Source organism: Labrus bergylta, chromosome 11, assembly GCF_963930695.1.
Source record: "Labrus bergylta chromosome 11, fLabBer1.1, whole genome shotgun sequence".
NCBI classification, from domain to species: Eukaryota; Metazoa; Chordata; class Actinopteri; order Labriformes; family Labridae; genus Labrus; species Labrus bergylta.
Window position 1 is genome coordinate 13,367,810 of NC_089205.1, and position 18,356 is coordinate 13,386,165.

Consider the following 18,356-nt stretch of genomic DNA (forward strand, 5'->3'; position numbering starts at 1 on the left):
AAAGATATCGGCTGATATTTTGGAAATTGTTTTCTTCGTAAAATCGGTATCAGTATCGGCTCCAAAAATGTCCATATCGGTTGGGCCCTAGAATACATAGTTTGTATGAATCAGGAGTGAAAAGCTGCTGGCTCTGTTAGACAAAAGAAGTATCCTAACATAAGAGACACACTCTGTTCTACACGCCTGTCAGCTGGTTTAGCAGTTACAGACTTTGACATGGATCCCTGAAACTAGACATGGCAAGACTCTTCAGAAGACAGACCGCGATTATAAGAAGTTCAAGGGTAGCTTGGCGAGAAAATGTGTGTGAAATGACTGTACACTGAAACAAGGCAGGAAAAAGGGAAAGACAAACAATAGGCAGTGTGGGAGAGAAAGACAGTGAGAAGAGAAAAGCTGTGACCCAGAGAATCCAACATGACAGTGTAATAAGGAGATGCCACTAGTTAACATTATTTCTTTGGCTGACGAGCTGACAAGTTGCGTCATATTCCAGCAGACAGCAAAGACGTGAAAAACATCAGTGTCAGTCAGGATCAAATGTGCTCGGGTCTGACTCAGGGCAAACTGCAGGTGCACAGAGGTTCAACAAAATATCAAAAATAAAAAATAAAAATGATTTTTTATTTGTGTTTTGAAAGATCATGTTTGCATTTTTTAATCTTCTGTTTCTGACGATCAAATTATGTTTAAGCTCTTCTGATCGTTACAGCTGCCTTGAGGACGGATGATTTGACTCTTGTTAGACGTGACTTGTTGCTTTGAAAGTACCAAATTAATCCTGATACCCCTTTTAAAGCTGAGGTCCTCTCCTCCTGAGATGCTCATTTTCTTTTTCTGCTAAATGCAACTGGATCCACTTTAGTTGACTTCTAAAAAAACTGCTTTACTGTTCTTCAAGTTTTTTGATTAAAACTTTGAGAACCCCCCCCCCACCTCCCCTCCTCAAGACAAATACTTTACAAAGTCTATTTGAAATCTTTTGTTATGCTAGCAGAGATGCAATTTGAGTTTGATTTTCATAAAATGAACCCCAACAAAAGATGTGAGAATTAAAAACCTTTCTATAAAAAAGCAGCAACTTCAATATGGAGACATGAATAGTTTCAAAATTGCAGATACAAGGAAGGTAACTAACATTGACCTAATTAAGCCGAGCTGACTCACATTGATGAAGCATCTCTTTTTATAGACAACCCTTACCTCTACAATGAATCATGTTATTCATAGGATTCAAATGAATTTAATTACAAACTAAACTAGTTTTCTTTTTTATTAATCGAAGCTGATGTTCAAACTAAGACATCATATTTTAAATTCCAACTTATTTTGGATGTAATTCTCGAAGGTCTGACCGCATTTATTTATTCTGAGTGAGAGAGAGCCAACTTCAGCCCTGAGCTGTGTGAGACTTATCAGACAAACGTAGTGCTTCAATCTCATAAATCTTTCAACCGTACAAATCCATGTGTTATCACTGATAGAACCATCATAACTTCATAACCTTTTCATCAACTCTGCAGGTGACAGCCGCGACAGCTTAAGGCACACACTCCTTATCCAAACACTATATAATGATGCTGCTGCTGCTGCTGCTGCACAGACTCATTAAAGACACCTTCATGCTGCTCATATGCCGATGGTGACGCCTCAATGCACTCTGCTATATCTCCAATTCAAACACTGACAAACTGTCAGTGCGTGTGCTGAACTGGAACACTGAGGAAGGTCTCTCTTTCCGTCCTGACATTCGGCCTGGTGACTGTGACCAACAACCCCACCCGCCATAACCGCAGTGCAACGCAAACGAAGCATCATCTGCACAGAGTAAAAGAACGGTGAACTGGTGAAGTTTTAAAGAAAGTTACGGTTGTATGTGTAACAACAAATAATGAGTTCCATGTAGGACCAAACATTTCATGATTTTTTTTTTTTTTTTTGTATAATCATGGAAATTTGCTTTCATTCAAGGATTAGACATTCACACCTTCTAGGTCATTTTCAGCTCGAATGTCGCTTGTCTACTGGGTTTCTTTGAGTACACTTACAGGGTGCCTTAAAGAGTTCTCCACTTTTTGTCATTTTCCCATTTGCAAAAACAGACCATTGACTTAATCATTTAAAAAAGCAGCCAAAATATGCAGATTTGAGTTCGGGGTTAATGGTTGTCCTTTTGTTTTATGAATAAAGGATTCAATGCTGTCTGGGAAACAATCCTACCCAAACCAGCTTAAAGAGCCAGTGTTGGTGTTGCTGCAACTAAAGCAGATAATTGGTGCATGCTTATTAAAGCCAGATAGCTCCCACAAATTATTATGAAGCACAGTCGAGTAAAGAGTTTAATACCAGTAAGGGTTCTTGCTTGAAATACAAGACAGATGAACACATTAATATGACAATAAAAAGGATCTGCCTTGCATTGAGCATTCGTGTGACTCATCGCCACAGTGCATTCTTTTTGTTGGAATCATATGAGGCTCATCTGGACATCAATGTTTGGACATATTTGCGTCCCTAAAGATATAGAAGATCATATTTCCCTTGCAGTTCACTGTCAGAGTGTCCACAGGGATGTCTAAAAGCCACTCACATGTCTCAATGTATCCCTCCTGAAGCAGCTGAGCTTTTAGAGTAAAAGGTATAGAGGCCTTAGGGATGCCGATCTCTGTGCCTATGGAACATTCGGTTTGAGTGTGTGAGTATGTGGGGTTGTGTACATAGTAGCCTGTGTGAAAAAGTGTGTAAGTGTACACGTGGAAATGGAAGGAGATCAATCTCCATTATCGGTGTGAATTGGATCAATAAGGAAGTCAGTTAACCCATGTCTGAAAAGGTGACTATAAAGTAACACGCCCATATACCAGAGATGTTCTACACACATGCATGCACCCACACTCAGAAATACCCTTACACACACTCTCTCACACTCACACACACACACACACACACACACACACACACACACACACACACACACACACACACACACACTCCCTTCTATTGGAGTGGCTGGTTATTGAAATTTCTGTCCAATGGGAGAACTGGAGCATGTCAGAGATACATGAAGGTCAGTACTGCAGAGTGGCACAGTGTAGGTGAACCTTCCCACACACACACAGACAAGTGCGCACACACACACACACACACACACACACACACACACACACACACACACACACACACACACACGCTGACTGCACAAAACGCACATGAACGGTGTAAGAGTGCTATAGAGAAAGGAACACGCCCCTCACTTTTAGTCAAATCCCCCAGGGAAATCACATATCACACCTCTTCCCTTGCTGTTCTTTTACCCACTTCCTCCGCTCTTTTCTTTTCTGCCTTTTATTCTCCACTCTATTCAAGTTTCCTTTCACTAATGCTCCGTTACCACAATGGAAGGACTGCAAATTGAATGGGACAGAAGGAGAATGGCACTTATAAACAACCCCCCAAAAACACAGTCAGATAATAAGAGAGAAATGAAAAGTGCATTTTGAACAGAGAGCACTTCTATCTAACTATATACAGTATCTTTCTATCTATCTATCTTTCTATCTATCTATCTATGACAAACTGTCTATTACTCATGCTGCCTCTGCACTCCCATCCTTATCTATCTTGCTGGTGTTGAGCTTCAGCAGAGATGCCAGATGAAGACAGAGCCATGTTCTCTTTTAGAAAGTAGTGTGGGTGGGCCACCCACTTTAAGTTTTAGATAGATTTTATACATTGGCTTTGAAAACAACAAAAAAAGTTCCAAGTTTTTTTTGTGTGGCATAAATGGTTGAAATAAAAGGGGGGGGGGAGAGAAAGCTATGCATTTGGTTAATAATAATTGGCTTCCTGTTTGCCAACAAGGCAAATTAATCTACTTTGAATTTAATTTTATTGTGTGAATTCAATAAATAATATTTGATAGAGCTTTAAATTAGTTGTAGTTGTATGATAAAACATTGATTCATTATTTTTTTTATTATTGTCAAAAATTATTAATTGTATCCCCTACAAAGGTGGGCTCATTATCAGCGACACACATTGCATTTTGTCCAATTTCATCGCTTTAATCACTGCCTGTTGAAGTACTGTAATCAAACTAAAGTGAGGAAATACAATTCTTGATATATCAGTTAACTGAAAAAAGATTAGTCTAGTTTGTTAATTCACGAGGGACTGACGTGACTCATATGTACTTACACCTGGTATACATGTACATGTAGATACAGTACTGCAGACATTTGCTGTCATCGTTAAAAAAAAGAGACTTCACTCTTTTAAGCTACAGAAACTTTCAAGCTTACAGTGGTGTTCTTGACACTAAAAAAGAAACAGATTCTGGGTGGAGTATTACTTTAAGAAATAGTTGCAGAAAAAGGACTTCTCTGTGGACTTCCTGCCTACATTAGTTGAATGATGACTCATGTGTTGTTTCTTTTTCTGCTCACAGCGGTTAATGTGCCTCACAGCCTGACAAAGACACCTCAAGATTTCATCTTTTTTTCTTCATGGTGGGGAAGGCCAATGGAAGAATTAGGTTGAGAGTGACGACTGTTTGTGTCAAGGACAGGCTGTTCAACAGAAGATCTGTCCTCAAGCTTTGAAAACCACTGGATGAATACAATTATCTTATATTGTCATAACCTCAAAGTACCTTATGAAGCCCGAGGGTTTGGAAAAGTGGCAAGTTATGTCATGTTGCAGAAACTGTTTTACATTCCTTCTTTATGGATTAGAGCGCTTTTAATGAAATAATTTGATAGATCTACATCTTACTGTCATGTCACCTTTCATGGACTGTTTAAAAAAAAAACACATTTCAGAGAGCAGGTCTCAGGTCTGTTTCACCCGTTCATTTTGACTACCCTAAACTCTGAGTTTGTTTTCATCATGGGGGTGGAGCAACAGAGAGAATCACTCCCATGATTTTCCACCAGCCTCAACGTCATCTTTTGTTATTGTTTTTGTTTTTGTGTGAAGAAAAAAACACAAAAATAAGAGACTGCATGTTTGCTGTGTGAGTGACTGCTATCAGCCCTGTCTTTCTTAATGAGTTATACTCAAAATAAGGCCATAAATCATAATTAAAAGGTCTTGGCTATATAAATGTGACAAGAATGGATTCTGTACAGGAAAGGGGAAAGTGCTTTGTGATCAACTTAGACAACTTAGACGTCAATAAAATATAGTTATTAATTATTCTTTACTTAACAGGATTTTACTGATTTCAGGGTTGAACTTTAAAACAAGTTAAAAACTGATCTATCATTTATATTCAGCCACAAAAAAAACAACTGTACAGAGATAAAAGGAGATGAAGAGAAAGAGAGATCTCATTGGAAGAAATATCTCCCATAACTTCATGTTATTGATTGTTGAAATGTTGTAGCATGAAAACCAGTTCTATATCTTTTAGTCCATTTCCAGGATGTTTTTAAATATTATGCAGGTTTCTGCAGCTAGGCTTATTAGAAAACAGTCTTAGAAATGGGTGACTAATTTACACAGAGAGGGGCAGAGAGACACAGAACAAGAAGGAGATTAAACATGAGAAATATCACCAGTGACCTGATATTTCATTATTAACACAGAGTACATATAGCCCTCGTCATTTTTTCAGGCTCAATAAAGAGCTTTGCAAGTCACATACACCTAAGATTTTATTATTGGGGGTCGTGACTCGAAAAGGTTGAGAACTACTGCGTCGTGGTTACTTTTGTTGAATCAATGTGTTAAGGGGCTATAAACAAAGACTGTTGTAAAAGGGAAATTACAAATTGAGGGACATACTATTTTATGAATGTATGAGTGATTTTGAAAGGAAACTGTTTCTCTTTGAAGCCAGAGGTTGATAACAGGCCACACTTATGTCACGCTGCTGTTAAAGTTAAACATAATATTCCATAATTATTTCCATAATAATTTTCAGCTCCCTGCTTTGTGTGTGATTATATTCTAAAATCAGCCAACAAACAGCGAATGTGTTGCGACTGTCAGCGAGCTGTCTAAATGAATGAGGAGCTCTACTCGTACTCTTTGGAGTTTGCACACCAGCAAATATACAATCAGGCGGTATATTTGGCCGAAGCGCATCTGTAGAGTGGTGGACTGTGGAAAAACAGGAAATAAGCAAACACTCGCAAAAACAGATACACATGAACAAAGAGAAAAAGCTCGCTCAATTCCCTGCAAGGAACCGCTTGAGATAAAATTCAGCAGCAATGAAGAATGCAGTCCATTTATCAAAGACATGGCACAAGCCATGACACACACAGACACACACACACACACACACACACACACACACACACACACACACACACACACACACACACACATATATACGTACAGCGCTCTGCTGTGAGGGTCGCTGTGCGGTGAAGGTGCCCTTGTGTCTGTGGTCATTTATCACAACATGTGATTCAAAGTGACGTAGCAGACCAAGCTCAGTTGTCCCTACTTGTATAAATTTCTTCTCATCACTTTGAACTCTACAGCACGTAACGCTACAGTGGTGTGTCCCTGAAATGCAAAACAATTTACCCCCCTGTGTGTTGGATTTGCATCATACAGCCACTTTGAGACCTGAGAGAGGATAAATGCAGCACAGCAGGATAAAGGATTACATCAACAGAATAACTTTATATGAATCCAATATTGCAGGGAGTTTGGAGCAGGTTCAAGTGTTTTAATTATACATCAAATTACAAAGAATAAAAACTGAATAATAAAAACTGGAAAAATATCAACACCGGATTTACTGTATCTTTCTCAAGTCAGAAAACATTGCTTAAGTTTAGGCAAATCATATGAAACAGAAAGGATCATATGCTTCACTTCAACATATAAAAACGGATTATAACAAAACTATTAAAGTGATAATATGAAAGTTTTTTAAATGAATTTTAGATTCATTGGGTATGGAAGGGGGGAATTCAATGGCATTGTTCCACCACTGATGAAATTCATATTTATTTATGGGTTTTGGCCTAAATGGTAAATGGACTTGAGCTTGTATCGCGCCTTTCTAGTTTCTGACTACTCAAAGCACTTTCACCCCAGAGGTCACACCACAATCACACACTGATGGTAGGGGCTGCTATGTGAAGTATCCATAAGTATTAACTGATCCCTTCATATACATTCACGCGCCACTGACGCAGTGGCGGGAGCAACTTGGGGTTAAGTGTCTTGCCCAAGGACACATCGGACATGTTGCTGCAGGAGCTGTGGAACGAACCCTCCACCTTTTGGTTGACAGACAACCGACGCTACCACTGAGCCACAGCCACCGTACACCTCTTCGGAGGAGGGACAGAATATTTATACAGAACCCATGGACTTCACCAGCTATCTGTATGCAATGTAGTTCAAACAAATGTAACCTCAACACACCAGTTTTAACAATTTAATAATACTAGATGTCAAATATGTATGCTCACAACATGGATGTGTTTACCAGGATGTGTGTACTCATAAGCTCCTAAACTGTAAGTCTAAACTAGTGGTTAAAACATTTCAAGAAAGTAGATTCTACTGGACAGATCAAGAAAACGTTAGCTTCACATTCACAGCGCTGAAATCTTTAGACATTAGAGGTGGATGACTGAGAACCTACACAGACACATTAGTGGTCCAATTATTTTTACCAGATTATTATTGATGTAAAAAGTTTACTGAAGGGTTTTCATCTTTACTGTTTGTTCTGTGTCCCTGAGTCAGCACCAGTCAGTGCTTTTGCTGCATAGAAGAGGGTAAGGGTTAGTTTATCTTGCACAGAACATGTGGGTGGTGTTTTAATGCCTGCTCTGCTCTCACACAAGCCAAAGGAACAACCCCCCGAATTCACAAGTGAAATATGCAGAGAGATGTGTCTTGACGCTGGTCAAAATAATGCTTTTTATGTATGTGCATGTACCTACTGCATCCATGTAATGCAATACAAACCCTTAACCTGTTAAATACAGAACATAAAAAAGTAACAAAGTCTGCAAGCTTGTTCACACATCCCTCAGCTTGCACCACACTCTGGATCAGTTGATGCACTGACCCAGCTTGCCCACAGCCATCACCAACCAGGCGATCGATTTAAGCTGTCAACTCACAGCACATTCTCTGCTGCTGCAGCTACTACGTATGCATGTCACGCCTTACCTGTTACCCTCGAGTCCCCTGGTGTTTGCAACAGGGTTGGGAATTGTAACATGTTATGGATCCTGTTCCCAATAGTTTAATTCAAGCCACAAGCGATCAATGTGATAAAACAGACAGGAAGAGCGCTCCGCTAGTAGACAGAAACTCAAAGGGTGACAGTGATGGCTGACTTTCACATGATGATCACAACAACACTATGGATCCAATAGATTAAGCTGGAAAAAAATAAAAACTTAATAAAAAGCACAGGTTTTCCACAAATTGTTACTACAGTGTCTGGGTCACAGAGAACACGGTCTCTGCAGGCGTTGAGGGCCATTAAATAAAGCTGCTATCTGGTGGTGCAAAATGACCTACAATCCATTTTCCCTGTAGTGGCTCCTCCACCACATCACATATGGTACATCACCGTACTGCCTACATAGGTCACTGGTCCTGTGCTGCCAGTGGAGATCATTTGTTTCAATCTTATAGGCGTCAAGTGCTCACTAACTCTGAGCTCTAGTGTTGCGTTTGTGTGTGTGTGTTTGTGTGTGTGTTTTGCTGAATTTCACGATCTGTATTGGCTGCTTCATGCACATCAGGCTGCTGGTTCGTACATTAAAGATAAAAGCAGAGTAAGAAGAAAATCATATTAAAGGTTAAACATTAGGCTGAAATGTCCAAGTCAGGTCTTTAGGAGAAAACGGTTTCCACATGTCTGAGTGAAAAACTGGAAATTTAGTGACAGCTTTATTAATGTACTTTTATTTCAAGTCATCATTGGATTAATGGCTGATGAATGAACTGCATGTCTTCCTTTTATTGCTTTTTTGCTTGGCAAAAGTCCAAATAATCTTTGGATGCGTTTTTAATCACTAATTATAACCCTTTCAGTGAGAACGCACACTAAGCTCAAATCAGCACAAAGTAGTTTTTTTTTTAGTAATAATATCTTCAAGAGAAACTTGCATCATAATCTTTCTCCATGGCTCACCTGTTATGCCCTAGAGCCAGACTTTCAACATCTACCTGCTCACTCTTTTAAAATACAGGAGGTAAACATGGACAGTTTGTTGAAATCGTAAGGAAAAAGGGGTACAGGTAGAGGTGTTATGGCAAGGGCAAAGTTGAAATGAAAGGGCTGTCGTGTTTGGAGACCAGTAATTAAAACAGTGATCTGGCATCACAATTTCAGATGTCTGAGGTCAGATCAGAAAACAGATCAATGGCAAGCATCAACTTGCACACTCAAAAGTATGACATAACAAGAATGAATTCCCACAATTTCTCTTTTGCATTATCCTCCAGCAGTAAGCTCAGCCCTGTTTGTCCCCACTCTCTAAAAAGTGTTACACTGCAACTTTAGAAAGCTAAACCTTCTCTGTCCAGCAAAACACTTTCATGTCAATAAGGTCAATCTATCTGGGGCACTGCACTGTGGAGTTCCTGGACACAAACTTGCTATCACACAAATATACACAGGCACAATAACGTGCCGTGCTATTGTTTTTAAGTCATAATGGCCTTATTCCATCAAGAACTTTCCTTTGCTTTAGGAACATTATGTTTTTATAAATGGGAAGAAAATGCAGAGACATCTGTGCTGCCAAATGGCGGTAATGACAGAGGGTGATGCAGAGAATTGTCAGGGAGCTGGGGGAGGGGTTTCGGGACGTGATGGGGGAAATGGGTGGGAGGGTCAGGGCAGGCGGGAAAACACACCTGTAACCAAGTGCTGCTTCAGGTTCTCTTTAAATGTTGTCTACACTGTTGAGCACCAGACTTCATACAGTGATCAGTGAAGGTTACAATTAAAGTCTAGTGTTTAAATATGGAAATACATTTTTAATTACTTAAGAACATGTAGAACAGACAGGCAATGTAATATACGTACTAAAGATCTACTAGCAGTTGCCTCAATATTAGTATTAATTAATCCCATTCATACACATTTATAAGCCACTGACGCATCAACAGGAGCAATTTAGCCTCAGGGCACAAAACATTTTATGATGTCTTGAAACACATTAATACATTTAGATAACTTTTCCCCAGTCGAGGGCATCCCTAGGATCCACAAAAACACTTTTTTCATTGAATTTTAAGAGTGAACTAGCCTCTCCCTCACAAATACAGACCCATGAAAAGCTCCACCCAGATTCCCTGACAAAATAATCCTCACATCTGTTCAGCTGGAGACTGAGAGGAGATTAACCTGCTGCTTTTACTGCCTCATTGGCACACAAGCACAAACAAATCTACAATCACACACATACATTCAGCAATATCACTCCAACATCCAAAAAGAAATTGTACAAAGGCCTGGGTTCACGCAATTACACGGATTCATGGCAGCACAAATACAGAAATATGCTTAGCATTTGTGGACGCTCAGACGCTTCCCATCACAGACATCTGCGTCTAAATCTGTTAAATCAGAGGATAAGAGTCATGACATCACCAAAACCTTTTCATGGAACCGGAGCCACAAAACTGCTAAAAAAACCTCTCTGTACTAAGAAGTTAATAGAAAGAGACTTTTCTCTAAACACTTTATTTCAAGCAGCTCCTGCAGATGGTGCTGCATGCATCGCATGTTCAATGGCAAACTCACAGAATTACAGTAACGCTGCACTTCAACAACAAACCACTTACAAACACAAAGGCTGCAAGAGAGGAATGTAGCTGGGCAAGGTGACAGAAGAAATGTGTATGACACACTGTAAAGACATAAACACACTCCACCCAGGTTTGTTTGAAATGAAAAGGAGATTTCTTGAGATGTAAACCAATCAGAAACAAGGACACAGCCACATAAGTACATGTTGTATGTGTGTATATGTATATGATCATATGTGTGTCTATTTATGTATTTGATCTTTGCCCTGAAACACACTGAAATACATAAAATGCACAAGTACGTCTTTGAACAAAGTATGATTAATATGGTTATTTATCTCTTTCATGTTTGAATGGCCAAACCCGCGATTGTAAGGTTGTGTGTCATCAAAGTGTGTGCACGTGCTCCTGCGTCACTGCGTGTGTGTATCTGCCTAGGTAATTGGATCTGAGCAGAACATGTCGACGCTGGCAGCCAATCAAACACTATTTTTTTTTTCTATTTTGCTGCCAGCATCATTAAATCTCTCTGCAATAAAAAAAAACAAAACACCAATGCAGGCACAAACACCCAAACACACCCGGTGTAAGGACAAACACACACTCTCAGCTAGTGCATGTTTGACCGTGTGAGTATACATAAAAGCAGCTATTTTAAATTTCAGCCTGTGTGTATCAAATCAGAGTAACACAAAAGACCCAAACAAGATGTCAAAGGGAGAAAAGCTAGAGGCTTGCCGCTCTGGGGATTTCAAAAACAAATTGCATCAACTCAACTGTAAAATGTAGTATCCTATAACACACACACACACACACACACACAAACTTGCAAGTGACACACACACAGACGGTTGCACTCAAACAGCCAACCGCCATTCAAACAAAAATGTCACTGTCTTTAATTTCCTATACCTTTCATGTTTATTGCTGTTTTGTTTTATCTTTCAGTCTTTTATCTGAGCCCTCCCTCAGACACACACACACACACACACACACACACACACACACACACACACACACACACACACACACACACACACACACACACACACACACACACACACACACACACACACACACACACACACACACACACACACACACAGAAGCTCCAGGCAAGTAATAAGTAACTCACCGCCTCAATCATAAGGAAGAATAAGACAGAAAGCTGCAGCAACAGGAGCTGAAACTTACCTCCTCTGGACTAAAGTTCATTGTTCCCAAGAAACAAGAAGGGTTAGGGGACGACAGAGGGACAGGAGTGTGTTTGTTTAATGGGATTTTGAGACCTATTTTCATGAGGAGTGTTTTGACGTGAACATATCATTGTCTTCAGTTTAGTTGTTCCAGACAGGACAAAGACAGTTAAGAAGAGGAAAGGAAAAGGAAGAGAGAAGAGGGCATAGGGCGTGAGGTGTATAGCATCCTGTTTTTCAGACAGCGTGCAGGAGAAGAGAAGGAGAAGAGAAGAGAAGAGAAGAGAAGAGAAGAGAAGAGAAGAGAAGAGAAGAGAAGAGAAGAGAAGAGGAGAAGAGAAGAGAAGAGAAGAACAATCTTACCTGGAGTTGCTCGGACAGTGCAGTGGACTGTCTGGTATTCAGGGCTGGAGCTGAACTGTCCTCAGGACGCAGAAACACTTGCTGACCGCGTCTGCAGGCATCAAAAATAACAGTCAGGACGTGATTGTGTGTGGTTGCTGTGAACACATGGAGTCAGCTGATACTCAGTCTGATAAAAATGAAAATGTACACACAAACACACACACAACAACTTATCTTTTCCCTGAACCACAGTGTGCAGGAATTTAAAGGTGTGTGTGAGGGAATGTAGCGTGAAAGGTGAGGGTGTTTACGTGTGTGTGTGTGTGTGTGTGTGTGTGTGTGAGAGAGAGAGAGAGAGAGAGAGAGAGAGAGAGTGAGTAAGTAAGTGAAGTCCTTACAGGTCCTTTCCTTTCTTCCTCTCGAACGCAGTCATGTCATCTCCACCTGTCGTACGCAGAGAGAGCGCTGGAGTCACACACACATTCACACACACAGCGGACGCACCGATGCACACACTCGCGCTGGCAGTCTGAGACGCACACTGGCTGCGCTAACACCACGAGCCGCAACGCATAAGCTGAGAGTGAACACAGTCCCTCCTCCTCCTCTCTCCTCCCACCTCTCCCTCTCTCCCTCTCTCCTTCTCTCTCGATTTCTCTCTCTCTCTGCTCCTCCTCTGGGTCTTACTGCCTCTGTAATCACTTTGGGTCGATTCACTATCAACTCATGGAGAAGAGGGGGAATCATGAAACCTATCCCAAATATTAATTCCATCACTAATAATATTAATATTATTTAAAGATTTTTTGGGATGCTTTTATCATCACAAGAAATCTTGACTGTTTTGTTGATTTGTTTAAACATCTCAAATGACCTATATATTTTTTTTATTGTTTGACATTGGGCCCTCTAATGGACTTAAAAATTATTACATGTCATTTCTTCTCAAATGCTAAGCTAATAAGAGCGAAAGTGGCATGTTTATAATGTTTCAGAATTTGAGATTGTGATTTTATTCCTTTAAAATACTATGACACAAACAATTCATGTTGGCTGATATCTTACAAGAAGTCAAATTTTGTGAAGTCAAATTCAGATTACAATTTGAGCCTCACATTGAACAGGTTGTTTAAGTGGCATTCACCTAAAAGGTAAAGGTAAGACAACATAAAATGTTTCTTAGAGTCTGTTAATCTTACATTTCTGTGGCGCATTGTGACGCAGTGGTGAGTGCTCGCGCTCCATGTATGGAGGCTATAGTCTTCCAAGCGGGTGGCCTAGGTTCGAATCCAGCCTCTGGCTCTTTTCCCGCTCTCTGGCTGTCGTTCCCCACTCTCTCTCTCCCTGATTTCCGTCTCTATCCACTGTCCTATCTCTCATTTAAAGGCACAAAAAGCCACCCCCCCCAAAAAAAATCTTACATTTTGACATTTTACATAATCAGCTAAAAACGTCTGACATTTTTTTTCCCATTTGATCGAAAGCTACAGAGCAGTTAAGAAAATTGTATTTTTCATATAATTTTACAATGGTAAGGTTATATCTTTAATTAGGTCTATAATCAGTGTTAGTTAACTAAAGCTATTTTATCGAAAAAAAACCCAAACATGCCTGAGTTCTTCAAACATGCAAAAGCTTTACGAAAAATAAACTGTACAATTTTCGCATGAAATACTATTTTTAAATTTGATTTCCACCTTGAATAAATTTTACAACACACTAGTTATAAAATAAATCCTCATTTAGCTCCTAAACGAGCCGATCACAAACATAGTCACATCATACCAGTGCTCTGTTCATCTCATCAGCCGACAGATTCATCATATCAGCCCCCCACTGATGCAGGAGGCGTCCTGTGTGCCGATAACAGCTGAATGCGTAAGGTGACATTGGCAGTGACGTATGCAGTACCAGAGGTTGAATAGGACTGTCTAACGTGGTCCATCAATCTGACAACAAACAAGAAAGTCATTTCCTAAATACATGCTTCTCAGGAGCTGCGCACAATTCACACACAACGTCAAGTTATATCATATTGAAAATGTCTATCTTATGCGTCTGTTTCAGGGCAATGCTCGTGATAGTTATAATTTTAGATTTAGAGTTTTATTAATCCTCAGGGTTTTTTTTTTTGTAGTTCTGGTGAGGAAAAGCTTTCTTTCCAAACTGTGCTTTTTCAAAGACAAGGGAAATGTCAATCATTTTCATTGGCTTGGGCAGAATACATCTGAAGCTAACTCTGGTAAATAATCAGAGTGGTTGGATTCCATCCAGCTCATGAAAGCAGCTGTTTTAATTCTAAGGAATCGAGCTGCTTTGGTTCAAGTGCTGAAAATTGGTCTGACCAGGAGAATTTGTTTGGGAAAAACAATCAACACTAAAAAGTGCTGTGACACGTTTACTTGAGGCTGAAATGGATTGAGATTTAATTAATAAAAAGATCTTTGAACATTTTGGATTTGTTTAACCACTTGAACAAAATTGCATTTCAAGAAAAGTCATTCTGAGGGTTTTTGAAACTTATTAAAACTTTGATTTTCTTCTCTGCTGTACTACACTGCCACTAACAGAATGCTAATGTTGAATTAATTATTGTAGCCAAATACAAATGTACTATTATAGCATATTAAAAAGAGTGCTTTGCTTATTCTTCGATACAACTTTTTTCTCTGGTATTGTGTATAACATTTGTTTGACATGGATTTAAAAATCAATTTCTTTTGATTTTTTTTTAATCAATGCTTGAAGAGGTCAGGGTGAAGAAAGATGGAGTTGACAGTGGCAGCCAGGCGGGGTTGGTCCTTTGATGCTAGAGCCATGGAGTGATGTTGAGGTGAGTGTGAAAGGTTACTATAATACAAAAGACCCTGAGACTCTATTAACTAGTTCTAATTGCAGCAAGATACACTGAAAGATAGACAACAATCTAAAGGTTCATTTTATCAGAGCTTACATGTGCTTGGGGAACACACAGGCAGCCAGGGGAGTGCAAACACACCTGAAAAAAAAAGGCTGGTTCAAAGCAAATTCTCCTCATAGACTGTCTCCCCTTATTTGCTTTGACCATGGGATCTAGATTACCTTTTATAGCCACTCACTCCCAAACACCCCCTCACCCCCTCACCCCCTCCCCACACACACATTACTTTGGCTGAACAGAGAATAGTGTATTGATTCTTGGTTTTTGATTAAAACAGAGCCTGTTGTTGCTGCTCAAATGCAATCAACACACAAAACCCACCCTGTGATCACTTACTCACTGAGTCTTTCAAACACACACGCCAATACACACTATGCCCCCCTAACCAAACACACACACACAAAAACACACACACTGTACACACAGTGCAACAGCATGAATTACTACAGTGCAGAAGAGGATAATTAGCAAGTCAGGGACCTGGAGTCTACCGAGGATAAATCCAGCAACCTTGGTTGGCTTTGTGTGTGTGTGTGTGTGTGTGTGTGTGTGTGTGTGTGTGTGTGTGTGTGTGTGTGTGTGTGTGTGTGTGTGTGTGTGTGTGTGTGTGTGTGTGTGTGTGTGTGTGTGTGTGTGTACGTATGCGTGTGTATGTGCGGTGTGTGTATTGTGTGTATGTTAATTAACAATGTACACATGTATGGCTGTGATGTGGTTTAAATATGTGTGTGTAATATAATGGCCATAAAAAAGTGATTGAAAGTGCATATGTATGGAAATCTATGAGTGTGTGTGTGTGTGTGTGTGTGTGTGTGCATGGGTTTGTGTGTGTCCTGACTCCCGTAAAGCAGAGGGGTGATTGAAAGCTCTAAATGGAGAAGGTGCACTCAGGGGAATAGGGCTAATATACATAATGGTGGGGCTATATTAACAGCATCCTGATGCACACGTCCACACACACTCAGGTTTGGCCCTAGGTGTATGGAACTCCCTCATCCCCCACAGAACTAGTTTCACTCCTGCTGATCAGTGAGTCCATGAAAACGGCAGAGATAACTAGAACATGTCAATCTTTTGACTGATTTATTTATTATCTTTTTAACAGCTACGCACATAACTGTTTTGTTTAAAGGCTAATTGGAGGGCAGTTTTTCAAGTACATTTGTGTACATTGGACTCACTGTTTGATCAATTGAGGACAGATAACGGTTGCTAGATATATATTAACCTTTCATCAATCTATTTTTTTCGCTCATATCAAAACCCATCAGAAGCCTTTTCCTAGCAGCATTCTTTAAAACCAATCCCCAGTGAGCTGAAAACATTTTGAGAGCCTTTCATATCAATGTCTCTATTCCAGCTTGAAAGGGATCTGCATTGACACCCACATCGCAGGGAACAATAGTGGCTTGCATCTTGAGGTGGCCACTTCAGAAATCAGCTCAGTTTGATGAACAATGTGTATGTGAATGTGCTTCAGCTGTACGAGGAGCAGGAAAAGTTGGAGAGACACAGTGAATGATCATGCTTGCCATGGTAGGAAAAAGTGCAGTGCTAGATTGGGTCAATGATTAGTGTGATACAGTAATCATCATTTTGTTTCATTACAAATCGACTATTCCAACTCTCTATTCACCTGTCTTAGCGACTCTTCTTTGAAGTGCCCAAAAGTGGTCCAACATGCTTCTGCTAAGCTCCTGACGACATCTTCTAGAAGGTCAAATGACACACCCATCGTCATGTCTTTGTACTGGCAACCGATTTAATTTAGAATTCAGTATAAATTAGCTGAGATTTTCAATAACACTGTTGGGAGTTACAGTATTTGCAGCTGCTCCATGAGCATGACTCACAGCCACAGTCAGCTTCTTTTAATAATCTTGGACTTAAGGCAAGGGAGCCTATGTAAAAGCTGCAGACAGGAGGAAAGAGACGCACTGCAAGCAAGTAAACCCACTTGTCGTTAGTGTTATTTGCTGAAACTTAGAGAGAGTATAGAAATTGACCTGATAAGTATGCCACAATGACTTTCACTGTAAACACAGACACCTGCTCTGACACAAGGAGTTGGCGCCCTTTGATCAGTGAGCGTGTGAGACCACTGGCTCGGGGGACCGGGGGATACAGATTGAGCCGTTGTCTGTCACAAATCACTATTTATCGCAACTTTTACTTACCAGCCACTGAAGCTATTAGGTTGAGCAGTCAGTGTTGCCTTGTGTGTACTCTTCAACCAAACGTGTGTCTTGAACAGGGATGACTGTATTGCAAAAATCCAAGTCGTGGCAGAGTGTAATACTAGTGTGGGTTTTGATACCAGCACACCCCTATCTTTTATCATATTGTATTTATATTAGTACTCACCTATCAATCTATGTTTCTATCAATCTATTTGGTATAGTGTTGACTTTTCATACAGGTCCCAATAGCACTGCATGGGACACTTCATTATTCAGTTAATTAGTCTATATCATTCTTCCTCCATTTTACAGGCCTGTATGAAGCTGATAAAAAAAACCAAAGTGCAGTCCCTGCTGAGGCTGTCAATTCTTCTAAAAAATCCTTCCACTCACTTAAGAGCAAAGTGCTTTGGATAAAAGCGTTCACCACGGGGTGTGTGACCAACAGCTCTGACAAAAGTGTGTGTGTGTGTGTGTGTGTGTGTGTGTGTGTGTGTGTGTGTGTGTGTGTGTGTGTGTGTGTGAGTGTGTGTGTGTGAATATAACTTCACCTTATTGTTGCTCATAACTTAATTTCCTTAAACAACACAAGCATAAAACAACAGCAGGAAAGCGACAACGACACACCCTATACTTTGGAAAGTCACACAGACATACGCAATCACACACACACACACACACTTAACAGCAAGCTGCACTGTTTGTATTGATAACCTGTTTCAACAGTGCAATGTGTTGGTTATGCTGACTCCACTCTGTGAGGCAGAGCACTGTGAAACAATGTGTCTGAATGCAACAAGCATCATTAACACAGCCAACAGGAGGAGGAAAAACAGCCAATATGTAGCTGGTATGATGAAGGCCTGCCTTAATAACCTACACATTTCCCTTTTTCACCTTTTACTCATATGGAATTTACAGTAATGAAACATTTTAATATTAAATGAAGAGTACAGGTTG

At 40.1% G+C, this 18,356-nt stretch overlaps 1 protein-coding gene across 2 annotated transcripts in view; it reads right to left on the bottom strand.

Annotated features, from left to right (window-relative positions):
• LOC109989829 (cGMP-dependent 3',5'-cyclic phosphodiesterase) overlaps positions 1-18,356 on the bottom strand; it is a 148,544-nt gene that overhangs the window by 83,068 nt on the left and 47,120 nt on the right. Inside the window, exons 1-2 of one of the 2 annotated variants that reach the window (XM_020641726.2) lie at positions 12,695-12,870; positions 12,315-12,405 (exon numbers count right to left, since the gene is read on the bottom strand). In XM_020641726.2, the coding sequence (XP_020497382.2) occupies positions 12,315-12,405; positions 12,695-12,729 (126 nt within the window). In that variant the 5' untranslated portion in view covers positions 12,730-12,870. Of the gene's footprint in view, positions 1-12,314; positions 12,406-12,694; positions 12,871-18,356 lie in introns of those variants that run through there. The other variant, XM_065960590.1, reaches the window with a different exon arrangement.